Genomic DNA, 26,865 nt, shown 5'->3' with positions numbered 1-26,865 from the left:
GCGGAGGATTCTGGGAAATGTGGTTCGCTGTGGGCGGTGCACTGGGTCAGTCCCGCGATAGCCTCAGGCCTGGCGGCGGCTTCCAAGCTAAGGAACGGTTTGGGGTAGTGTCGTTCCCGACCGCCGTTACCCGCTCACCAGCTACGCGGCGCGTCAGGTCCCCGGAGACGCGGGCTCGGGAGGTGCCTGCGGGACGGCGAGGCCCTGCTGAGGACTCCGGCAATTGTGGGTCCCGGCGGCGGCGGGGCTCAGGCCCTGGGTCCGCGCCGCGGTTTGACCCCGGCCGGGGTCTTGGGCATTTCCTGGCCTTCCTGTTGAGCCGTGTAAACGCGGGGTGATGACGGCGCCGACCCCTTGGCACTGTTGTAAGAGCGAAGTGGGCGCCAGAGCAGACGCCAGCCACAGTTTTTTTTGGGTTATGTCGTCATGAAGCCGGCGCTTTCAGTTGTGCAACCTTGAACAAATGGGTTCAGCATCTCGGAATGTCAGTTTTGTCTTCATTAAAAAATCTGGTTTAGAACTCGACCTCAAGCGATCCTCCCGCCTCCGCCTTCCGAAGTGCTGGGATTAAAGGCGTAAGCCACTATACTAGCCTGACCAACATGGTGAAACCCTGTCTCTACTAAAAATACAAAAAAAAAAATTAGCTGGGCGTGGTGGCACGTGTCTATAATCCCAGCTATTCAAGAGGCTGACGCAGGAGAATCGCTTGAACCCGGGAGGCAGAGGTTGCAGTGAGCCGAGGTCGTTCCATTGCACTCCAGCCTGGGCGACAGAACGAGACTCTGTCTCAAAAAAAAAAAAAAAAAAATCTGGAATAATGTGAATGCCTACCTTGCAATGTGGAGAAGAGTGAACGAGCTGATAAAGTTGTTACCGTTGTTTTATGAGTCTTTTATATACAGAATAATTGATTTTCCCCGCAGGTGGCACCTGGTAAATGGTTAGCCCTTGCGGAGAAACACCCTGTTCGTTCCCAGGGAGAGACTGACGCTCCGGAGAGTGATTACCAGTGTGTCTTTCCATTATGGTGTGTCACAGGTGCCGCAAGATAAGCCTGATTTTTCATGACTGCTTTTTCCTGCCCTTCTGTGCCCTCAGGACACTGCCCATCTCTAAGATAAGAACCTGGAAAGGGGACTCTGTTGGCCATTGGAAATTGCCGAATAATGTCTCAGGTAAGTCGGTGTGTCCCCAAATCTTCCTGAAACACTTTATTAGGCCTCTGTGTGTTTGCTTTGCTTCTCCTGCCTGTTCCCACCTAATCAAGTCCATTTAAGGGACTAGATCTATGGTTCCTTTCACTATAGGAAGGATTGAGCCCACAGGAGAGTTCCAAGGTATTGTCCTTATCACCCAGTGTTCCTCTTTTCTACAGTTTTCGCTAGAAGACTTTCTAGATTGCCAAAATTTTTAAACTGTAATTCACAATGCAACTTTGGAATGTAAGGTTATTTGGTTTATGGTTGTCAAAACTGTACCATGTGATCTCAAGTGAAGAGATGTTTGGAGTCATCCTTGATTCTTCCTTTTGACTTATAACTCATATTCAGGTCCTCTAGTTGGATCTAAACGATACACCGTATACAGCGTCTGACCATTAGTTAGCCCATCACCACCACCACCACTACCACCCCAGTCCGAACCACCTGGATTATTGCAGTAGCCTCCTAGCTGGATTCCCAGCATCTGCCCTTAACCCTCATCAGTCTCTTCTCAGTACAGCTGTTACCGTCGTCCTATTGCTATATAAATTCCTGTCACTCCTCAACCTAAAATTTTTCAGTGGCTCTGAGTCACTTCTGCAATGACCTGTTTGTACAATTAGGCCATTACCTCCCTGATCCCACCTTCCTTCTTTGCCTCCTCATTCCTGTGAGCTCCAGCCACTGTCACCGGTTGCTGTGCCATCCACGTGGAATATTCTTCCCCCACATACGCACAAGCTTGCATCCTTATCTCCTGTGTTTCTTCCGTGGTTACTTTCTCAGAACAGCTTCCCTGAACGCCTATTTGCAATTGCAGTCACCTTCCCTCGCCTAGCGCTTCCACTCCTCCATCACTGCTTTGTTATTTTCCATGGCGCGTGTCACTCACTAGCTGATGTACTGTGTGTTCAGTATATGCACGTGCTCATTGTCTGTTCCTGGTGGGAGGAATGTTTTTTCTTTTTTGTTGACTGTTATAGCTTCAGTACCCAGAGTGGTACCTGGCACCAAATGGATGCTTAGTAAGTAATTGTGGAGTTAATAAGATGAGTAATGAAGAACTGGTGGGGTAGAATCATGGCATGGAAGGTGAAGCTTGCACAGAAGGGGATGTAAGTAGCAGATGTACATCTTGGGTGAAGTCTGTTTTCCTGGAATAATTAGATAATTAGAATTGAAAAACTGGTGTGGTGGTGCATGCCTGTTGTCCCAGCTACTCGGGAGGCTGATGAGGTGGGAAGATTTGTTGAGCCCTCTGGTGTAAGCCTGTAGTGAGCAATGATTATGTCACTGCACTCCAGCTTGGTGACAGAGCAAGAACCTGCCTCTTAAAAGAAAAGAAAAGTAAAGGCTAAAGTGAACTAATGCCAAAACCATTCATTGGTTCATCTTCTAAACACTTATGAAGTACCTGTTAGGAAAAGTTGTACATGGATTTTGGTGTACACTGACACACAGGACTTCATGATCTAGTGCAGTATTGTCTAAGAGAACTTCTGCAGTGGTGGAAGTGCTCTGCATGTGTACTGGTCAGTACGGTAGCCACCAGCCCTGTATGACTATTGAGTACTTGAACTGTGGCTTAAGCAATGGAGGAAATAAATTTTAAATTTTACTTAATTATTTTATTTTTACATTTTAATTAATTTAAATGTTGTAGCCAAGTTTGCTAGTGGCTCCTGTATTGAAGATTGTGGCACTGGTAGAAAAGTAAGAAAGCATAGGAAATTTAAATAAGTGCTAGGATAGATATCCTATGCTCTTTTGGGAACTGCCCAGGCAACTGAAGGGGAAGAAAGAAGCATCCCTGGCTCTAAGTTGTAATGACTGGTTTGTCAAAGATATGAGAAATGTTATTTTTATTTGGGATATAGGCAATTAACACAGTGGCAACTCCAATTAACAGGTGAATTTAGAAGAAATTTTGTGTAGCAAATTGAACTGTCAAATCTTACTTGAGGATAAGTTATTGTTTATTTGGAAAACATGTGTGTTGGATTGTATCTGCTTGCCTATATAAAAAGATGAGATTTCTTCGTGTCCTTTTCATCTCAATAGTGGATTGCTTTTGAAGTGCATCAAGGTCTGATTTAGCTTATTCAGTAATAAAACTGCTTTCTTTTTTTTTCTACATTTGTGGAGATGATTTTCTGCCATTGGAAGGAGATTCGAATTTTAATTATTTTCCCCAAACCTGAGAAAAGTAAATTCTGCCTTTAAAACCAAAGATCCGTGTCACTGGTGAACATGCATGCAAAATATCCAAATAAAGTAATACAATACTGAATGAACTCTCAGAGCTAAAAAATTACCACAGTAGAGCAGTCTGTTTTACAAATCACAGACAGTAATAACTCTGTATTAAATGGCTGTACTTTTTGCACATATTATAATTTGACTAGCCAATAAGCTATTACTGAATATTTAAGCTTCTAAAGTTTTACTATTTTAAATAATACTGTGAAATGAGTACTATTGAGAAGAATTTCTAAGCACATCTGTGAGCATTTCCTTAGAATATTTTCTTTGAAATCTACTCTTTTTTTTCCCCCTTCCAGGTCCTATTTAAGGACTGTCTGTGGCAGGAGTCCTCAACCTTTTTGACACCAGGGACCAGTTTCGTGGAAGACAGTTTTTCCACGGAAGTGGGAGGTGGTGGAGGTGGTGGTTTGGGGATGAAACCATTCTACCTCAGATCATCAGGCATTAGTTAGATTCACATAAGGAGCGTGCAACTTCGATCCCTTGCATGTGCAGTTCACACTAGGGATTGCGCTCCTATAAGAATCTATGCCATAGCTGATCTGACAGCAGGCGGAGCTTGGGTGGTAATGCTCACTTTCCTGCCACTCACCTCCTGCTGTGTTGCCCGGTTCCTAAAGGCCACAGACCAGTACCAGTCCGTGGCCCGGGTGTTAGACCCCTGATCTATGACATGAAACCATCCTTCAGTCTTTTCACCCAGGAGTCTCATATTTTAATTATTAAATGTTTGTCAGTACAAAGTTTAAATATACACAAATATATTTTTCTTTTTTGTTTATGAATCAGTTATGTGTATGTTTTAGTCCATTTGTGCTGCTGTAACAAATACCCCAGACTGAGTAGTTTATAAATAATGAAAATTGACTTCTCATGGTTTTGGTGCCTAGGAAGTCCAAGATCAAGGGGCAAGCATCTGGCAAGGGCCTTCTTGCTGTGTCCTTTTGTGGTGGATGGGCAAAGAGAAGAGAGAGAGGCAAAGGGGGCCGGAACTCATTTTTTTAAATAAGGAACCCTCTCCCCCGATGATGACATTAATCTATTCATGAGGGCAGAGTCCTCAAGGCCCAATCGTCTCCTAAAGATCTAACCTCTCAATACTATTAGAATGGTGATTAAGTTCAATACATGCTTTTTTGGGGAACATAATCAAACCATATGTCTATCAGTCTTTAATATTAAGATGTCTTTTTTTTTCTGAACCCATTTTTTGTGAGATTTAGTGAATCTTCCTGAGTATCCCATTTGAGAGACAATCGCTTTAGCCTTATTTTTAATTACTTAGCTAGCATGTCAGCTATAAAAGATATAACTAAATACTTGACTCTGTGCTGTCAAATGTCAAATGTTGATTTTTAAAAATTCATATAATTCTAAACTTTTAACAAAATTACTGAAGCAAAGCTCTCATATTTGTCTCTCATTCTCATTGTATAAAAATTCTAAGCACATAACTGCCCGCTTTATTGTATGATAATTCCAACTACATAACTGTCCTATTATTACTTACCTGACATCACATTCCCAATCATTGTCACAACTCCTGAATCTTGTTCCATTTCTTCTACAAGCTGGCTGATTTTACCCCTTCTTCAGTGAAAGAAGAGGCCTGGGCTATGGCTGAGCCTAAATATATTTGCTATTTCAGGTGACATTTAGCGATGTGGCTATAGACTTCTCTCATGAAGAGTGGGCATGCCTAGATTCTGCTCAGAGGGACTTATACAAGGATGTGATGGTCCAGAATTATGAGAACCTGGTCTCTGTAGGTAAGGATATCACCCCATCCGCTCCAATAGGGGACACCTTTCTTTTGCCACCCTGAATTGCTGGAGATCCTCCTAAGGGAATGGCTGAATTTCTGTACCATGCTCCCAAGGAAATGTGCAGCTCTGTCGTGCCCTGCCTGAAGCTTATCTTTCCATTCCAGTGAACACCCTTCATCCATTCCTGTGGTCCCTCTTGTGATGGCCTCTCATAATAGAGGACCATAGGTTAAACAATTCTATATTCTTCCTGTAAGCAGGTCTTTCCATAACTAAGCCATATGTGATCATGTTATTGGAGGATGGAAAAGAGCCCTGGACAGTGGAGAAAAAACTGTCAAAAGGTATGATTCCAGGTGAGTCATGGTGAACAAAACAAAGGAAGATTTTGTTAAAGATGTTTATAGTGAGTGTGGAGGCATTTTAGGGATACTGTCTTCAAAGATCTCAGATAGAAATGAAAAATTGAGGGATATTTAGCTTAGATTTTCAAAACAATTGTTCTTCCCTCTCAAATTATTATCTGTATCACTCATGTCACCTAATCAAGGTTAAGGGTTTTGCCATCATAATAATTCAAATTGTTACTATATTCATGACAAAGTAAGACAATTTATTCTTTCTTAATTCTACTTAAGAAAAATATACTAATAGTTTTAAGCTAAGAAAAGCTGTCAGTTAGATGGAAAATCACTTTTCTAAAGCTGAGCTTTGTAGATGAAATATGAACATATTAGAGGAAATAAGGGACATATAAATATATGTTTCTAGGAATAATATTTTCTAATGTTCGAGAAATAATATGATTCACACAGTTTCTTCATAACCTCAGAAAGCCTAAATTTTTGTCAGCTATAAAGAGTATTTAGATTACTTTGTTTTTACTGCAGTTGTTTAATGTAGTAGTATCAATTCTGTATTTTAAGCTTGATAATCCAGCAGCAAATTGAGATTAATGGAAGGTTGGAGAAAAAGGCTATGAAACAAAATGCAATCTTTCCCATATGAATATAGGCACAAAATGATGATTTGTAATCCTGAATGTCTTCCACATCTTATTTCTGATAGTTTCCTGTTTTCCATACTATTTTATCCATTTCGTATAGTTTACCCATTTCCTTTATCACACTCTGTTCCTGCTTCTGTGAACTTTGTATTCTCTGCTCCATTTGAGCATTGTTCAGAAGTCACTGAAATATTTGAGTTGTCAGAGCTATGTGTTTTCTGGGGGCTTCATTTCTTATCCAATTCTCCTAATTCCTAATTACTTTTCAAGGAGTAAAAAAAAAAAAAAAAAGAAAGAAAAAGCAGTGCTTTGCTTTCTTGATATATTTCAGATTGGGAATCAAGATGGGAAAACAAGGAATTATCAACAAAGAAGGATATTTATGATGAAGATTCACCCCAACCAGTAACAACAGAAAAAGTTGTAAAACAAAGTTATGAATTTTCAAATTCTAATAAGAATTTGGAATATACAGAATGTGACATATTTAGAAGCACCTTTCATTCAAAGTCTACTCTTTCTGAACCACAAAACAATTCTGCTGAAGGGAATTCACACAAATATGATATATTAAAGAAGAATTTATCAAAAAAGTCAGTTATAAAAAGTGAGAGAATAAATGGTGGAAAGAAACTTTTAAATTCTAATAAAAGTGGGGCAGCCTTCAACCAGAGCAAATCTCTTACCCTTCCCCAGACTTGTAATAGAGAGAAAATCTATACATGCAGTGAATGTGGGAAAGCCTTTGGCAAACAGTCAATCCTCAATCGCCACTGGAGAATTCATACAGGAGAGAAGCCCTATGAATGTCGTGAATGTGGGAAGACTTTTAGCCATGGCTCATCCCTTACACGACATCAGATAAGTCATAGTGGAGAGAAACCTTACAAATGTATTGAATGTGGGAAGGCCTTTAGCCATGGCTCATCGCTTACTAACCATCAGAGCACTCACACTGGAGAGAAACCATATGAATGTATGAACTGTGGAAAGTCTTTTAGTCGTGTGTCCCTTCTCATTCAGCATCTAAGAATTCATACGCAAGAAAAACGCTATGAGTGTCGTATATGTGGAAAGGCCTTCATTCATAGTTCATCTCTCATTCACCATCAGAAAAGTCATACTGGAGAGAAACCTTATGAGTGTAGAGAATGTGGGAAAGCTTTCTGCTGTAGCTCACACCTTACTCAACATCAAAGAATTCACAGCATGAAGAAAAAATATGAATGCAACAAATGTCTCAAAGTCTTTAGTAGCTTCTCATTTCTTGTTCAGCATCAGAGTATTCATACTGAAGAAAAACCCTTTGAAGTTTAGAAATGCAGGAAATCCTTCAACCAGCTTGAATCATTGAATATGCATTTGAGAAATCACATTAGATTGAAACCCTATGAATGCAGTATATGTGGGAAAGCCTTTAGTCATAGGTCGTCCCTGCTTCAACATCACAGAATTCATACTGGAGAGAAACTTTACAAATGTATTAAATGTGGGAAGACCTCCAGCTGTAGTTCAAACCTTACTGTACATCAGAGAATTCATACTGGAGAAAAGCCAAATAAATGTAGTGAGTGTGGGAAAGCTTTTAGCAAAGGCTCAAATCTTACTGCCCATCAAAGAGTACATAATGGAGAGAATAGTGTGGTAAGTGTGGAAAAGCCTTTAGGTCATATGAATCCCTATACATGTGAGAAATCTTACAGAAGAGAAGCAGTGTTTATCATGGTAAACTTCATTCATAGATCCTCCCTTATTTAACGTCAGAAAAATTTATACTGGGGAAAAGTTGTATGAAGGTGGTGAACATGGGAGACTTTTAGCAATGATGCAGATGTTTTTATTAGAGTTTATACTGTAGAGAAATTATATGAAGTCAGTAAATGTGGGAAAGCCTTTGTCAGTATTAATCCCTTAATTGACATAAGTATACTCACACCAGTTAAAATCTGTGTACATGTAGCAAATATGGGAAAGACTATAGGCAATAGGAATCTCCTACAAACTCCTACAGGAGAAAAGTTGTATGAATGTGGAAACTTTAGAAATTGAAGGAATTGCTCAGTTCCAAGTGTATCCCTTATTCTATAGGAAATAAACTGGAGACAAATCTCATTTAAGAGATGCAGCAAAGTGTTCACTAAGAGTGTTTATCTTGCCAGACATCAGAAGATGAATGGTAGAGCAACCTGAAGGATTTAGAAATTCCATGTAAATCTTTGCAGTGATGCTATTTGTAAACAGGATTCTATAGGAGAGCAAATAAACATAAGTGTGCATTTCTTAGAGCACTAGCTTGCAGTTTCATTTGAGTTCTACTTAGAAATTCTTTTTAGCTAGTGGGCATGTGAAGATATTTAGTCACCCAGAGGAGCCAGTAAATGTTACAATGTTAAAAATTAAAGCTGCAAAAGAAATAAAATGGTGTTTATAAAAGTTTGGCATCTAATAAAATAATTTTGTATATCATGAACTCTTTCTCTGTGACTGTTTCCGACAAAAAAAAAAAAAATTTCACTAAGATTAGCCTTAGTGGGAGACTAGCAAACTTAGAGAAAAATGGCCTGCTCTTTATACTAAGAGTAGCAGTATTTTGGTGAGGATTATTGAATCCATATCCAGTAGGCTAAATTAAATACATTTCAAGAAAATTTACCGAGCATTACTCATGTGTATTACACAGGGATGGGATAAAGGAATCTAGTAGTTCTGAGCTCTAGTGGTGTGTCAAAAATCACTGGAAGGACTTGTGAAAGCACAGATTGCTAAGCCTCAATCCTAGAGTTTCTGTATGAGTTGACTTGAATTTGCATTTTTCACATGTTCTTAGGGGACACTAACACTGTTTGTCCAGAATATAATAATAATGTTATGGTGTCACTGACAACATACTGTTTCCTCAATCATACCTATTAACCATTTCTTGAGCATCTTCTGTGGACTTAAGAAACACTCCATACTCCTTAAGAGCTTTGAGGTGTGTGTGTGTGAAGAGCATTAAGCTTTGGAGTCTTGTTACCTGGGTTTAAATCCAAGTTGCATGTATACTGGCTTTGTGACCTTGGACAAACTGTTTCACTGTGACATGCTGTAGTTTCTCCATCTGTAAAATGGTAATAAACCTATTTCATAGCATTATTATGAAAATTAAATGAGTTAATTGATGCACAATGTTTACAACAATGCCTGGCCTCTCAATAGCATTCAATAAGTATTAGCTATAGCTATTGATTTCATCATCATCGTCTTCTCTTGGTTGCTTCATTATTCTGGTCTCAGATGTCACATCTAATCACTTGTCACTCTTATCTGTTTACTGTTTCACATTTTTGGGGGAGAGCATTTACAAAACACCCCCGTTTCCTTCCAACAAATCCTTTAGTATCTGAGCCATTTTGAGGGTATGTTTCTTACCCAAAATAACCTGAGGAGAAACAAAGAGACCAGATAGGAGATGAGATGAGAATTCAGCAGGTCTGTGAGAAGGAAGGAGGATGCCCTACAGAGTTGGCAAATGGGCCGAGTGAAGGAGGCATCAGGCTTCCACATGGAGGAAAGGGGAGGGTTTACCCACTGAGACCAGAAGACTACAGGTCTTTGTCATCATCTGTGAGTACAGAGTCCCATGGGCTGGGTGCCACTGCCCTCACTCTTCCTGAATGGAGGTTACAGCTTGTCATTGAAGGTCACCGATGCCTGGAAAGTCAGCGTTTTCTTGTTAGCCTTGGGCCAGTCAAATGTGATTAGAACTCAGTTGCTGGTAAACATCTAGAAAGAACCAATGCACATATCACTGAGTACCTCCTGGGAGCTTAATTCTTTGCTGCTGAGGGGGAGTCAGTTTTTAAACAAATTGCAATTGTGTTAGAGGAAAAAAGCTTTATATGCAGAAGTAATTAATGCAAGATACAAGACAATGACAAGGCCGTATGGCCCGAGAGGTGCTGAGGGTAGGCACTCTGGCATCAAAAAAATAGGGAAAAACTATAATGATCATAATACAATACCGTTAATAGCAGCAGCCACTGTGCCTTGTGTTTGCTTTGTGTGCTGCATTCAGACAATTAAATGCCCTCAGCTCTGGACAAAAATTGCTAGGTGTGAATTCAGCCTATTGGGACTGTCGCTTGCTTACTCTATAAACTTGGGGAAGTCACTTCATTTCCCGATGTCTCCATCAAAACAAAAATATTTCTCATCTTACCAGGTGGTTGTGAGAATTAAGAGATTTATAAAGCAAGCAACAAAGTGCCTTTGCATGGAAGTTTGTTGCCGTGTTTTTCCTGCTTTTAATAATCTTCCCACATACTGTAAGGTAAAGGCTGTAATCATCTTTGTGCTAGTGATCTGAGTCTCTCTCAGAGTCACACATCTTAGGAATATAGGCTACATTTGAACATTTAGTAAAAGACCACAAAATATTGCCCTCCTAGGACAGATCTCAGAAGACTGGGATTTCTTTTGGCAACCATACGGGCTCTCTTGCCTCATTGAACAAAAAACATTTCCTTTGGCCATGCCACTCCTTCTGCCTAGAATGTGTCCCATACCCCATTTATTACCACGCTTACCTGCCGAGGGAGGCCTGCCTACCTTGCAAAGCTCACTAGGTGTGTCAAAGACGAACAAAGCTGGACATTAATGACAGTGGTGAGAACAGACTAATTGATAACAACTATTGCAATGCGGAAAGGAATTTGGCATGAAGTCAACTCAGCTTTGATTTGGACAAAGGTAAATGAGTATGTTAAAGGGAGGGTGAAGAAATAGGGGGTGGTGAGGAGGGGTTCAGTGGAGTCAGAAAAGTGAAAAATTAGGAAGGGAGGGGGCTGGTCTATGTGCAGTCTATCTGGGTTTGCTACTGGCACTTTAGAGTTAGGCTTATATCCTCCCACAGAGGCTGGGAGACAGGGGCCTTATCTTCAGGTGTTGGCTGGAGGAAATTCTTTGGACAGCCTTGAGTTTTTCAGAAAAGCACTTTAGGAGTCATTAGAAAATATTAGTGTTGTTCAAGTCTTAATAGGCCACAGTTGACAGGCATATTCAAGAAGGCTCAGAGGGGCCTGGGTAGAGTTTGGTCAAAGAAAATCTTTGTCAGGTGTCACCCCAGGCTTCTTCAGCCCACTGAGGAGGAATGGTGGCGAAGAAAAAAGAACATAGGCTCAAGGGATCAACGTACAGGGTGTGAGTTTCTGCCAAGAGTTGTGTGACCCTGAGAAGGTAACTTAAGTTTTCCAAATCTCAGGTTCCTTTTCTGTAAAGCAGGAATAATAGAAACTAACTCTGAGGAAATTGGGATTAAATGAAGTGCTACATAATGGTGCTACATAACGAGTTACCCTCAGAGCTCAATAAATGTAGCTATTATTGTTATTTAGCCTCTTTGCTTCCACACCACCCTGGAAAACCCAACCAAGTCCTGATCTCTACTTTTGTAAGTGTGCCACATTCCCTGCACAAAGATTCCAGAAGATGAGAAATACTTAACCTAGAACCAGCAAGGCCGAAAAAAAAAAAAAGACTCTCCTAGTAGGTGACATTGGTGCAGAACAGGGAAGGATGCAAGGGAGGAGAGGAGAGGGAGAGGCACTGCAGAGATCTGGACTCAGTGTCCCAGGCAGAGGGAAAGACTGGGAAGTCGGAAAGAGCTTGGAATGATCAGGACAGCTTGGCAGGAGAGCAGTGAGCAAAGGAAGATGGAGTAGAGGACACATTTCTGGGACTGTTTCTCTTTAGAAATAGCATCCAGAAGGTCCTGAATGGTGCTGGGCACTGGGAACACACATTACACATTAGCCATCTCTGGTACTCTCACCTAGAATGAATGATGGTTAATATTTCCCCTTTAAGCCTTCCTTAGGAAAATGGAGGTGAAAGGTAGCACAAGGCCACAGCCCTGAGATAGGGCACAGCACGATCCAAACATGTCTCTGGATTCTGCAGGCCATGCCTCTCCCGAGGATCTGCACATGCCGCTGTACATGAATGGTGGGGGGTACTAAGAAGTTGTAGTTCATACTTCCCCACCACATACCACTGATTTCCAGAAAGAGGAATTTTCTCTTGTAATACTTGATGTAAGTCTAGGACTCTGGACAGACAGTGACCCTATCAGCAGGAAGAGAAGGCCTGAAGAATCCCAGGATTCCACAATCTTCCATGTCAGTGTGCCACAGCCATGTGGTTAAGAGTCCAAGTATGTGAGACTGGGGGATAGTTAACACACCTGTGCTAGGAGGGAAGCGACTGTATCAGTACTTCAGACTCAGCTGAACTCTCTCCCAGGCCCTGCAAAGGTGTCTAGATGGGTCCTATCCTTCTTACTGGCCTTCCTAACTTGGTCCCAAAGAGCCTCCTGCACCCACTGGGTGGTGTGGGCAGACAAGTCATGTGACAAATGAAAGTTCACCCTTGCAGTACCAAAAGTCCAGCCCATGATAATGCAGGCTGCAGGAAACACTCCTGTCCCAGGCTGTCATTTGGACGTGTGAAGCACATCCTTCTGGGTAATGTTGCTCTTCACATTCTCTGAGGCAATAGCTAAGTAGCACCCAGAGGGCCACTAGGAAGAAGCATCAAAAGACTCTTCTATGAGAGTGGTACTTCACATCAGTTCTTATGAACCGGGCTTTCTTGCATGGATAGTTGTTCAATTTGGTGTTTCTGCAGGGAGGAGGGGATGATCACTAGAGGATTCTTTTCAACTATTTTATCCTACTTCCTCCCAAAACATGTATTTTTTTCTAAACATGTTTTTGGGTCTTTTTAAAAATACATCTGTGTTTTGTCAAGTGTTCCTTTACTCTCTTGAACATTTCATACAATTTTAATAACTGTTTTAATATACTTCTTTACCAATTCTACCATGTGTGTCATTTCTGGGTCTGTTTATACTGGTTGATTGTTCTGATAATAGGTTATGCTTTTCTGCTTCTTTGCCTGCCTGGTAATTGTTTTTTTCAATGCAAAATATTGTGAAATTTAATTTTTTAGGTGCTGGATAACTCTGCATTTCTACAAATATTCTTGAGTTTTGTTCTGTTACTCAGTTAAGTTATTTGGAAATAGTTTAATCCATTGGAAACTTTTTGCAAGTTTTGTTAGGTGGCACAAAGGCAGCCATATGCAAAGTGAATTTTATATAATACCTTTCTTGAGTTATCTACTTGTCTCCCCATGAATAACCAGGGTATTCCTCTCTGGCTTTAGGAATACAAAGTATTTCCAGCCCTGTGTAAATTCCAGACATCGCTTCCCCTGCTCCTTTCAGGTGGTTGTTCCCTAGTCTTGGGCTATTTTCTCACATGCATAAACAGCAGTATTCAGTGAGGACTTAACAGGGACTTTCTGCAGAACCCTGAAGATCTCTCTGTGCAGCTCTCTCCTCTATAGTCTCCTGTCCTGAAAATGTAGCCACCTTGGCCACAGTAGACTCCTAACTCTGTCTCAGGAACTCAGAGACTGCTGATTTTCCCTGGAATTCCCCCTTCCTGCATTGCAGTCTGGAAATTCTCTGAAGGGAATCTGAGGCAATTACTTGGTTCCTTGTTTCCCTCTCCCAGAGATCACTCTTCTGTGCTCCCTGATATCCAATTTCTGAAAATTACCATTTTTGTTGAGTGTTCGATGTTCTAGGTGAGAGTGTAAATCTGGCCCATGCTACACCATTGTGGCCAGATACAGTAATCTTTTTGTCTTGTTTTGATGTCTTATGACATTCTATTGACTACAAACATGGGGAGAGTATTATTTCTTATACTAAATATCATGCCAGAGTAGGCAAAGAACATAATGGAATTAAGGATTTCACGAGTAACTGTGGATTGGGGGGGCGGGGGCCAATATATGCAAATATTTATTGATAATTTCTACGTGAAGGATGTTTCTTTAATGACTAAATTTTTTCCCTTATCTAGCTTACATTTGGTAGTGGCAGAAAAATAACAAACAAGATAGCCCAACAAATATAAGCATGTTAGCAGAGAAAGCAGGGAAAGGAGGGAGGCAATTGGAGGGCAGAAAGTGGGTAGAAGAGATACGGCCAGAGAAACTAATAATGTGGCATTTGAGTGGTGTCCTGAAGAAAGGTTCGGATTGAGTTTTCAGTTTTGAAACATATGTTAGCATTCCAGGTTTTGTGCTCAGTTGTAGGTTCATGAATGACTACTACATTGTTAATAATCAATCAATCATTCATTGAAGACTGAACTCAAAACTTCCCTAGGGGAAGAGAGTTCCAGAATATAAGATTTGTCACTTCCCAGCATCTTCACCATTCCTCTCCTCTCTTTTCATTTCCCACCATTTTTCATAGCTCTCTTTGCCATTCATTGTAATATATATTTGTTCATTTGTTTGTTTTCCAGAGACAGGGTCTGAGTCTGTCACCCAGGCTGGAGTGCAGTGATGCAGTCATAACTCGCTGCAGCCTGGAACACCTGAGCTCAAGCGATCCTCCCACCTCAGTCTCTGGAGTCACTGGGACCACAGGCATGCACCACCACACCTGGCTAATTTAAAAAAAAAAAATGTAGACAGGGAGTCTTGCTATGTTACCCAGGCTGGTCTTGAAGTCTTGGGCTCAAGCAGTGCTCCTGCCTTGATCTCTCAAAGTGCTGGGATTACAGGTATGAGCCATCATGCCTAGCTCTTGTAGTTTTTTGATTTTTATACTCTACTCGTCACTCCAGGACAGTCTTTATTACTCACTTCCTTTGTTGTCCTTTGTCATCTCCCGCCAAGCTCAGCTTCCCTGCCACTCTTCCTGTGTCCACCACCCCCTCACTTTGCATCACTCCTCCCCTTCACTCTCTGTGTGGGCTGTGCCCCCCTTCCAGGCTCTATATTGGCATCGCCTCTAGGGAAGGGGTTGCCCAGTTTATGGTACCAGCAGCAGAGTGTGTGAGCACTTGTTTCTCCACATTCTGATACATTGCTTGTCAGACATTTTGTCCTTGCCAGTCCAATAGAAGAGACAAAAAGCCATCCCAGGATAAATGTTTTAATGGTGCAGCGACTTATTGAATTAACCTCGATTCATGATGTCCTCTGATAAACTTCTTCGTTGAATGATTATTAATAATGTAGTAGTCATTCATGAACCTACCACCTAGCACAAAACCTGGAATGCTAACATATGTTTCAAAGCCACTTTTTTTTGTTGTTTTCTTTGAACTTTTCTGCTAGGAACATTTGCTCCTTTTCCCACCAGTATGTTGGTCTTTTTCTTATCATTTGTAGGAGCTGTGGAGGGACTCCATACATGCTAGGAAAATAAGCCAATTGTAATATGACTTGCAAATATCTTCACCACAATTTTCTCCTAACATTTTGAACTTTTTTTGATGCAGTTATTTCATGCATAATATTTCATTTTTTATGCACTCAAATTTATCAATTTGGGTTTTTTAATCTTTGCAATGGTCTTCTTTCTTCTGAGATTCTAAAAGATCTTCTTTATTTTTTTCCCAAGAGTTTCATGGGATTTTTTTTCTTACTCTTTCAATGTAGAAATATTTCAGAGATCTGAAGTTAATTTTGAAGTAGCCTGTGAGAAGTAGAGCTAACTGTTTAATTTCCTCAGATATTCAATCAGTGGGTTCAACACCACTTTATTTACAAAATAATCCAGATCACCTTGATTAGCAAGTTACCTTTTTTCACAAAATTTTGATTATTTAGATCTGTCTTTCCATTGAAAGTTCACTTATTGGTGCATGCCCACATGCACATGTGTGTTTTAAAGAATACTTCATAGGGCTTCTTGTCCCTAATACTCTATTTTAAAATTCTTTCTCAGCTATTTTTACTTATTTTTCTAAGTATAATATGAATGTCATTTAAATGAAACATCCAATAGTAGCATTTTGAGTTTTGTTTCTTTCATCTTAATCCACATGAGACTCTTCTATGTTGTTGCATGTGTCAATAGTTTGTTCCTCTTGTGGCTTCATAGCATTCAATTGCATGAGTGTAACACACTTTGTGTATCCATCCACCAGTTGAACATTTGGGTTGTTTCCAGTTTCAATAAACTGAAATCTGAGTAAAACTGTTATAAATATTGCTGATCAGGTTTGTTGGTTTTTTTTTTTTGTTTTTTTTTTTTGAGACGGAGTCTCCCTCTGTTGCCCAGACTGGAGTGCAGTGGCATGATCTCGATTCACTGCAACCTCTGCTGCCTGGGTTCAAGCGACTCTTCTGCCTCAGCCTCCCGAGTAGCTGAGACTACACATGGGTGCCACCACACCCAGCTAATTTTTGTATTTTTAGTAGAGACAGGGTTCCACCATATTGGACAGGCTGGTCTTGAACTCCTGACCTCGTTATCTGCCTGCCTCGGCCTCCAAAGTGCTGGGATTACAGGTGTGAGCCAGTGCCCGACCGCTGATCTGGTTTTTTATGTGAACATAAATCTTCATTCTCTTGGGTGCATACTCAGGAGAGGGATTGTTGGGTCACGATAAATGGAAGATTAATTTTATAAGGATAAAGTACATCTTTTTCTTTAAAATAAATCTCGTTAGAAGAACTCAAACAACTCCACACTAAAAAAAAACAGAGACAAATAATCCCATTAAAAATTGGGCTAAGGATATGAACAAACATTTCTCAAAATGTGACATACAAATGGCCAACAGGTGAATGAAGAAAATGCTGAACACCACTAATTATCAGGGAACTGCAAATCAGAACTGCAATGAGATATCATCTTACCCCAGCTAGAATGGCTGTTATTAAACAGACAAAAAAAAAAAAACAGACGCTAGTATGGATGTTTAGAAAAGATAACACTTATACACTGTTGCCTGGAATGTAAATTAGTGCGGCCACTAGGGAAAACAGTATGGTGATTTCTCAAAAACCTAAACACTAAAAATGGAAGTACCACATGATCCAGCAATTCCCCTGCTGGACATTTATCCAAAGGAAAATTAATCAGTATATCAAAGAGATACCTGCAGTCACATGTTTATTGCAGCACTATTCACAATAGCATAGATATGGAATCAACCTAAGCATTCATCAACAGATAAATGGATAAAGAAAATGTGGTGTATATACACAATGGAATAGTATATGGCCATAAAAAAGAATGAAATCTTATTCACAGCAACATTGATGACATGGAGGTCATTATGCTGAGTGAAATAAGCCAGACACAGAAAGACAAATACTGCATATTCTCACTTCCGTGTGGGAGCTAAAAAAGTTGATCATGGAGGCAGAGATTACAGTGATAGATATCGGAGGCTGGGAAGGGGAGGGAATGAAGAGAGCTAGGTTAATGGATACAAACATACAGTTAGATAAAATATATAAGCTCATTCTTTGATGGCAGAATAGAATGACTATAGGTAACAACAATGTATTGTATATTTTAAAGTATCCAGAAAAAAGGATTTGAATTGTCTCAACACATGAAAATAATAAATAGTCAAAATGATAGTGATGTAGTTTGGATGTGTGTCCCCTCCAAATCTCATGTTGAAATGTGATCCCCAGTGTTGGAAGTGGGGCCTAGTGAAGGTGTTGGAGTCATGGTAGTGGATCCTTCTTGAATGGCTTGGGACCCTTCCCCATGGTAATGTGTTCACAGGAGATCTGGTTGATTGAAAGAGATGGGGACCTCCCTGCTCTTGGTCCCACTCTCACATGTGACATGCCTGTTATAGCTCCACCTTCTGGCATGAATATGAGCTTCCTGAGACCTCATCAGAAGCTGAGCAAATGCTGGTGCCATGCTCGTACAGCCTGAAGAACTGTGAGCCAAATAAACCTCTTTTCTTTACAAATTACCCTGTGTCAGGTCTTTCTTTATAGCAATGCAAAATGGGCTAATACAGATAGAGGCCAGATGTGGTGGCTCACACCTATAATCCCAGCACTTTGGGAGGTCAAGGGAGGAGAATTGATTGAGGCCCAGAGTTCAAGACCAGCCTGGGCAACAGAGTGAGATCTTGTCTATACAAGAAAACTGAAAAAATTAGCCAGCCATGGTGGCTGTTACCTGTGATCCCAGCTACTCAGGAGGCTGAGGCAGGAGGATCACTTGAACCTAGGAAGTCAAGGCTGCAGTGAGCTAGTATTATGTCACAGCACTCCAGGCTGGGTGACAATGCAAGACCTCATCTCTTAAAATACATAGATAGATAGATAGATAGATAGATAGATAGATAGATAGATACCACAAATACTGTTACTTGATCATTAACATTCTATGCATGTAACAATATTATGCATACCCCATTAATATGTTCAATATTATGTATCAATTTTTAAAAAAATCTTATTGGTATTTTCATTGTTATTACATTAAACTGGCTTCTATTTTAGCAGAAAAAGCACCTTTATTCTATTGAAAATTCCCATTCAGTATTTTCATTTATTTAAATTATGTTTATATTTGTCCCTCATGAGGATTTTAGAGTTTAAAAAAAGTCATTAATTGGAGGGATCTGGCAAGATGGCCAAATAGGAACAGCTCCGGTCTGCAGCTCCCAGCGAGACAAATGCAGAAAGTGGATCTGCATTTCCAACTGAGGTACCTTGTTCATCTCATTGGGACTGGTTAGGCAATGGGTGCAGCCCATGGAAGGCAAGCTGAAGCAGGATGGGGTGTTACCTCACCTGAGAACTGCAAGGGGCCAGGGACCTCCCTCCCCCAGCCAGGGGAAGCTGTGAGGGACTGTGCTATCTGGCCCAGATACTATGCTTCTCCCACAGTTTTTGCAATCTGCAGACCAGGAGATTCCCTCATGTGCCTACACCACTAGGGCCCTGGGCTTCAAGCACAAAACTGGGCGGCTGTTTGGGCAGACACTGAGCTAGCTGTAGGAGTTTTCATATCCCAGTGGTGCCTGGAACCCCAGAGAGACAGAACCATTCACTCCCCTGGAAAGGGGGCTGAAGCCAGGGAGCCAAGTGGTCTCACTTGATGGTTCCCACTCCCACAGAACCCAGTAAGCTAAGAACCACTGGCTTGAAATTCTCACTGTCAACACAGAAGTCTGAACTCAACCTTGGATGATACAGCTTGGTGGGGGGAGGGGCGTCTGCCATTACTGAGGCTTGAGTAGGTGGGTTTCCCCTGACTCTGCTAAGGACTGGCCTGAACTAAACACAGTGAGGCAAAGTGACTGTGGGCAGACTGCCTCACTAGATTCCTTTTCACTAGGTGGGGCACCTCTGAAAGAAAGGCAGAAGCTTCAGTCAGGGGCTGGTTTATAAATAAAACTCCCATCTCCCTGGGACAGAGCACCTGGGTGAAGGGGCAGCTTTGGGCACAGCTTCAGTGGACTTAAACGTTCCTGCCTGTTGACTCTGACAAGAGGAGTGGATCCTGACAAGGAAGGTTCTCCCAACACAGTGCTTGAGCTCTGTTAAGGGACACACTGCCTCCTCAAGTGGGTCCCTGACCCCCATGCCTCCTGACTGGGAGAAACCTCCCAACAGCAGTTGACAGACACCCCATAGAGAAGAGCTCTGGCTAGCATCAGGCCAGTGCCCCTCTGAGACAAAGCTTCCAGAGGAAGGTGCAGGCAGCAATCTTTGCTGTTCTGCAGCCTTTGCTAGTGATACCCAGGAAAATAGGGTCTGGGGTGGACCTCCAGCATACTGCAGCAGACCTGCAGAAGAGGGGCCTGTTAAAAGAAAAACTAACAAATGCAATAACATCAACATCAACATCAACAAAAAGGACCCCCCTACACAGAAACCCCATCCAAAGGTCATCAACCTCAAAGATCAAAGGTAGATAAATCCATGAAGAGGGGGAGAAACCAGCCCCAAAATGCTGAAAATTCCAAAAACCAGAATGCCTCTTCTCCAAATGATTGGAACCCCTCTCCAGCAAGGGCACAAAACTGGACAGAGAATGTGTTTGATGAATTGACAGAAGTAGGCTTCAGAAAGTGGGTAATAACAAACTCCTCTGAAATAAAGTAGCATGTTCTAACCCAATGCAAGGAAGACAAGAACCTTGACAAAAGGTTACAGGAACTGCTAACTAGAATAACAAGTTTAGAGAAGAATATAAATGACCTGCTGGAGCTGAAAAACACAGCACAAGAACTTCCTTAAGCACACACAAGTATCAACAGCTGAATCAATCAAACAGAAGAAAGGATATCAGAGATTGAAGATCAACTTAATGAAATAAAGCATGAGGACAAGATTAGAGAAAAAAGAATAAGGAACTAACAAAATCTCCAAGAAACATGGGACTATGTGAAAAGACCAAACCAGTGATTGACTGGGGTCCCTGAAAGTGATGGGGAGAATGGAACCAAGTTGGAAAACACACTTCAGGATATTATCCAGGAGAACTTCCCCAACTTAGCAAGACAGGCCAACATTCAAATTCAGGAAATACAGAGAACAACACTAAGATACTCCTTGAGAAGTGCAACCCCAAGGCATATAATTGTCAGATTCTCCAAGGTTGAAACAAAGAAAAAAATGTTAAGGGCAGCCAGAAAGAAAGGTCAGGTTACCTACAAAGGGAAGCCCATCAGACTAACAGCAGATCTGTCTGCAGAAACCCTTCAAGCCAGAAGAGAGTGGGGCCCAATATTCAACATTCTTAAAGAATTTTTAATCCAGAATTTCATACCCAGCCAAACTAAGTTTCATAAGTGAAGGAGAAATAAAATCCTTTGCAGACAAGCAAATACTGAGCAATTTTGTCACCACCAGGCCTGCCTTACAAGAGCTCCTGAAGGAAGCACTAAATATGGAAAAGAAAAACCGGTACCAGCCACTGCAAAAACACCAAAATATAAAGACAAGTGACAGTATAAGAAACTGCATCAACTAACGTGCAAAATAACCAGCTAGCATCATGATGACAGGATCAAATTCACACATAACAATATTAACCTTAAATGTAAATGGGCTAAATGCTCCAATTAAAAGATACAAACTGGCAAGTTGGATACAGTCAAGACCCATCGCCCATTGGAGTGTGTATTCAGGAGACTCATCTCACATGCAAAGACATACATAGACTCAAAATAAAGGGAATGCGGAATATTTACCAAGCAAATGGAATGCAGAAAAAAGCAGGGGTTGCAATCCTAGTCTCTGATAAAACAGACTTTAAACCAACAAAGATAAAAAAAGACAAAGAAGGGCATTACATAATGGTAAAGGGATCAATGCAACAAGAAGAGCTAACTATCCTAAATATATATCCTAAACCCAATACAGGAGCACCCAGATTCATAAAGCAAGTTCTTAGAGACGTACAAAGAGACTTAGACTCCCACACAATAATAGTGGGAGACTTTAATATCCCACTGTCAATATTAGTTCAACAAGACAGAAAATTAACAAGGATATTCAGGAATTGAACTCAGCTCTGGACCAGGCAGACCTAATAGATATCTACAGAACTCTCCACCCCAAATCAACAGAATATACATTCTGCTCAGCACCACACAGCACTTACTCTAAAGTTGACCACATAACTGGAAGTAAAACACTCCTCAACAAATGGAAAAGAACAGAAATTATAACAAACAGCCTCTCAGAACACAGTACAATCAAATTAGAACTCAGGATTAAGAAACTCACTCAAAACCACACATCTACATGGAAACTGAACAACCTGTTCCTGAATGACTACTGGGTACATAACGAAATTAAGGCAGAAATAATGAAGTTCTTTAAAACCAATGAGAAGAAAGATATAACGGGCCGGACACAGTGGCTCACACCTGTAATCCCAGCACTTTGGGAGGCCGAGGCAGATCATGAGGTCAGGAGATTGAGACCATCCTGGCTAACACTGTGAAAGCCTGTCTCTACTAAAAATACAAAAAATTAGCCGGGTGTGGTGGCAGGTGCCTGTAGTCCCAGCTACCGGGAGGCTGAGGCAGGAGAATGGCATGAACCCGGGAGGCAGAGCCTGCAGTGAGCCGAGGACAAGATTAGAGAAAAAAGAATGAGAAGGAACGAAGTCTGCACTCCAGCCTGGGCAACAGAGTGGGACTCTATTCTCAAAAAAAAAAAAAAAAAAAAAGGAAAGAAAGAATGATATAACAGATATAACATACCAGAATCTCTGGGACACAGCTAACGCAGTGTTTAGGGGGAAATTTATAGCACTAAATGCCCACATCAGAAAGCAAGAAAGATCTAAAATCGACACCCTAACATCACAATTAAAATAACTAGAGAAGCAAGAGCAAACAAATTCAAAAGCTAGCAGAAGACAAAAAATAAGTAATATACGACCAGAACTGAAGGAGCTAGAGACACGAAAAACCCTTCAAAAAATCAATGAATCCAGGAGCTGGGTTTTTTTTTTTCAAGTTTTTATCATGTTTATTTAACTACAGGTATAGCATAAAAATGAACTTCAAATATTATGGGAAATTAAATATTCTGTGTTGGTCTACTCTTTTAAATTTCAGTGTACCTCTTCTTAACTAAAGAGAAATGTCTTAAACCTCTTTACACTTTACATCCATTTTATGTATTTAGATTCTTATCCAGTATTTCATTTTATTTATTTATTTATTTATTATTATTTATACTTTAAGTTTTAGGGTACATGTGCACAACGTGCAGGTTTGTTACGTGTATACATGTGCCATGTTTGTGTGCTGCACCCATTAACTCATCATTTACACTAGGTATATCTCCTAATGCTATCCCTCCCCGCTACCCCCACCCTACAACAGTCCCTGGTGTGTAATGTTCCCCTTCCTGTGTCCATGTGTTCTCATTGTTCAATTCCCACCTATGAGTGAGAACATGCAGTGTTTGGTTTTTTGTCCTTGCGATAGTTTGCAGAGAATGATGGTTTCCAGCTTCATCTATGTCCCTACAAAGGACATGAACTCATCATTTTTTATGGCTGCATAGTATTCCATGGTGTATATGTGCCACATTTTCTTAATCCAGTCTATCGTTGTTGGACATTTGGGTTGGTTCCAAGTCTTTGCTATTGTGAATAGTGCCGCAGTAAACATATGTGTGCATGTGTCATTATAGCAGCATGATTTATAATCCTTTGGGTATATACCCAGTAATGGGATGGCTGGGTCAAATGGTATTTCTAGTTCTAGATCCCTGAGGAATCGCCACACTGACTTCCACAATGGTTGAACTAGTTTACAGTCCCATCAACGTGTAAAAGTGTTCCTATTTCTCCACATCCTCTCCAGCACCTGTTGTTTCCTGACTTTTTAATGATCACCATTCTAACTAGTGTGAGATGGTATCTCATTGTGGTTTTGATTTGCATTTCTCTGATGGCCAGTGATGATGAGCATTTTTTCATGTGTCTTTTGGCTGCATAAATGTCTTCTTTTGAGAAGTGTCTGTTCATATCCTTCGCCCACTTTTTGATGGGGTTGTTTCTTTCTTGCAAATTTGTTTGAGTTCTTTGTAGATTCTGGATATTAGCCCTTCATCAGATGAGTAGGTTGCAAAAATTTTCTCCCATTCTGTAGGTTGCCTGTTCACTCTGATGGTGGTTTCTTTTGCTGTGCAGAAGCTCTTTAGTTTAATTCGATCCCATTTGTCGATTTTGGCTTTTGTTGTCATTGCTTTTGGTGTTTTAGACATGAAGTCCTTGCCCATGCCTATGTCCTGAATGGTAACGCCTAGGCTTTCTTCTAGGGTTTTTATGGCTTTAGGTCTAACATGTAAGTCTTTAATCCATCTTGAATTAATTTTGTATAAGGTGTAAGGAAGAGATCCAGCTTCAGCTTTCTACATATGGTTAGCCAGTTTTCCCAGCACCATTTATTAAATGGGGAATCCTTTCCCCATTTCTTCTTTTTGTCAGGTTTGTCAAAGATCAGATAGTTGTAGATATGCGGCATTATTTCTGAGGGCTCTGTTCTGTTCCATTGGTCTATATCTCTGTTTTGGTACCAGTACCATCTTGTTTTGGTTACTGTAGCCTTGTAGTATAGTTTGAAGTCAGGTAGCGTGATGCCTCCAGCTTTGTTCTTTTGGCTTAGGATTGACGTGGCAATGGGGGCTCTTTTTTGGTTCCATATGAACTTTAAAGTAGTTTTTTCCAATTCTGTGAAGAAAGTCATTGGTAGCTTGATGGGGATGGCATTGAATCTATAAATTACCTTGGGCAGTATGGCCATTTTCATAATATTGATTCTTCCTACCCATGAGCATGAAATGTTCTTCCATTTGTTTGTATCCTCTTTTATTTCATTGAGCAGTGGTTTGTAGTTCTCCTTGAAGAGATCCTTCACATCCCTTGTAAGTTGGAATCCTAGGTATTTTATTCTCTTTGAAGCAATTGTGAATGGGAGTTCACTCATGATTTGGCTCTGTGTTTGTCTGTTATTGGTGTATAGGAATGCTTGTGATTTTTGCACACTGATTTTGTATCCTGAGACTTTGCTGAAGTTGCTTATCAGCTTAAGGAGATTTTGGGCTGAGACGATGGGGTTTTCTAGACATACAATCACGTCATCTGCAAACAGGGACAATTTGACTTCCTCTTTTCCTAATTGAATGCCCTTTATTCCCTTCTCCTGCCTGATTGCCCTGGCCAGAACTTCCAACACTATGTTGAATAGGAGTGGTGAGAGAGGGCATCCCTGTCTTGTGCCAGTTTTCAAAGGAAATGCTTCCAGTTTTTGTCCATTCTGTATGATATTGGCTGTGGGTTTGTCATAAATAGCTCTTATTATTTTGAGATACATCCCATCAATACCTAATTTATTGAGAGTTTTTAGCATGAAGCGTTGTTGAATTTTGTCAAAGGCCTTTTCTGCATCTATTGAGATAATCCTGTGGTTTTTGTCTTTGGTTCTGTTTATGTGCTGGATTACGTTTATGATTTTCATATGCTGAGCCAGCCTTGCATCTGAGGGATGAAGCCCACTTGATCATGGTGGATAAGCTTTTTGATGTGTTGCTGGATTCGGTTTGCCAGTATTTTATTGAGGATTTTTGCATCAATGTTCATCAGGGATATTGGTCTAAAATTCTCTTTTTTTTTGTTGTGTCTCTGCCAGGCTTTGGTATCAGGATGATGCTGGCCTCATAAAATGAGTTAGGGAGGATTCCCTCTTTTTCTATTGATTGGAATAAAAGTTTCAGAAGGAATGGTACCAGCTCCTCCTTGTACCTCTGGTAGAATTCGGCTGTGAATCCATCTGGTCCTGGACTTTTTTTGGTTGGTAAGCTATTAATTATTGCCTCAATTTCAGAGCCTGTTATTGGTCTATTCAGAGATTCAACTTCTTCTTGGTTTAGTCTTGGGAGAGTGTATTTGTCGAGGAATCTATCCATTTCTTCTAGATTTTCTAGTTTATTTGCATAGAGGTGTTTATAGTATTTTCTGATGGTAGTTTGTATTTCTGTGGGTTCAGTGGTGATATCCCCTTTGTCATTTTTTATTGCGTCTATTTGATTCTTCTCCCTTTTCTTCTTTATGAGTCTTGCTAGCAGTCTATCAATTTTGTTGATCTTTTCAAAAAACCAGCTCCTGGATTCATTGATTTTTTGAAGGGTTTTTTTGTGTCTCTATTTCCTTCAGTTCTGCTCTGATCTTAGTTATTTCTTCTGCTAGCTTTTGAATGTGTTTGCTCTTGCTTCTCTCGTTCTTTTAATTGTGATGTTAGGGTGTCAATTTTAGATCTTTCCTGCTTTCTCTTGTGAGCATTTAGTGCTATAAATTTCCCTCTACACACTGCTTTGAATGTGTCCCAGAGATTCTGGTATGTTGTGTCTTTGTTCTCATTGGTTTCAAAGAACATCTTTATTTCTGCCTTCATTTCATTATGTACCCAGTAGTCATTCAGGAGCAGGTTGTTTAGTTTCCATGTAGTTGAGAGGTTTTGAGTGAGTTTCTTAATCCTGAGTTCTAGTTTGATTGCACTGTGGTCTGAGAGACAGTTTGTTATAATTTCTGTTCTTTTACATTTGCTTAGGAGTGCTTTACTTCCAACCATGTGGTCAATTTTGGAATAGGTGTGATGTGGTGCTGAAAAGAATGTATATTCTGTTGATTTGGGGTGGAGAGTTCTGTAGATGTCTATTAGGTCCGCTTGGTGCAGAGCTGAGTTCAATTCCTGGATATCCTTGTTAACTTTCTGTCTCATTGATCTGTCTAATGTTGACAGTAGGGTGTTAAAGTCTCCCATTATTATTGTGTGGGAGTCTAAGTCTCTTTGTAGGTCACTAAGGACTTTCTTTGTGAATCTGGGTGCTCCTGTATTGGGTGCATATATGTTTAGGATAGTTAGTTCTTCTTATTGAATTGATCTCTTTACCCTCATGTAATGGTCTTCTTTGTCTCTTTTGACCTTTGTTGGTTTAAAATCTGTTTTATCTGAGACTAGGATTACAACCCTTGCCTTTTTTTGTTTTCCATTTGCTTGGTAGATCTTCTTCCATCCCTTTATTTTGAGCCTATGTGTGTCTCTGCACGTGAGATGGGTTTCCTGAATACAGCACACTGATGGGTCTTGACTCTTTATCCAATTTGCCAGTCTGTGCCTTTCAATTGGAGCATTTAGCCCATTTACATTTAAGGTTAGTATTGTTATGTGTGATTTTGATCCTGTCATTATGATGTTAGCTGGTTATTTTGCTCATTAGTTGATGCAGTTTCTTCCTAGCCTCGATGGTCTTTACA

At 40.6% G+C, this 26,865-nt stretch overlaps 2 protein-coding genes across 2 annotated transcripts in view; both read left to right on the top strand.

The window, feature by feature from the left end:
- The first annotated feature begins 18 nt into the window (after nt 1–18).
- LOC100594689 (zinc finger protein 181) lies at nt 19–8,712 on the top strand. Its single transcript, XM_012500217.2, is given in 5 exon segments — nt 19–219; nt 1,102–1,178; nt 5,119–5,239; nt 5,497–5,592; nt 6,574–8,712. Coding segments are annotated over 4 exon segments (1,653 nt in total). The 5' UTR covers nt 19–219; nt 1,102–1,169; the 3' UTR covers nt 8,001–8,712.
- The window catches only part of ZNF181 (zinc finger protein 181), a 54,903-nt gene continuing 35,869 nt past the window's right edge, over nt 7,832–26,865 (top strand). The window contains exon 1 of the mRNA XM_030820208.1: nt 7,832–7,886. The gene's annotated coding sequence lies outside the window, so the exon portion shown is untranslated. The remainder of the gene's footprint in view (nt 7,887–26,865) is intronic.

Source organism: Nomascus leucogenys, chromosome 10 (genome assembly GCF_006542625.1).
Source record: "Nomascus leucogenys isolate Asia chromosome 10, Asia_NLE_v1, whole genome shotgun sequence".
Lineage (NCBI taxonomy): Eukaryota > Metazoa > Chordata > Mammalia > Primates > Hylobatidae > Nomascus > Nomascus leucogenys.
This window is presented reverse-complemented; position numbering and strand designations above follow the sequence as displayed.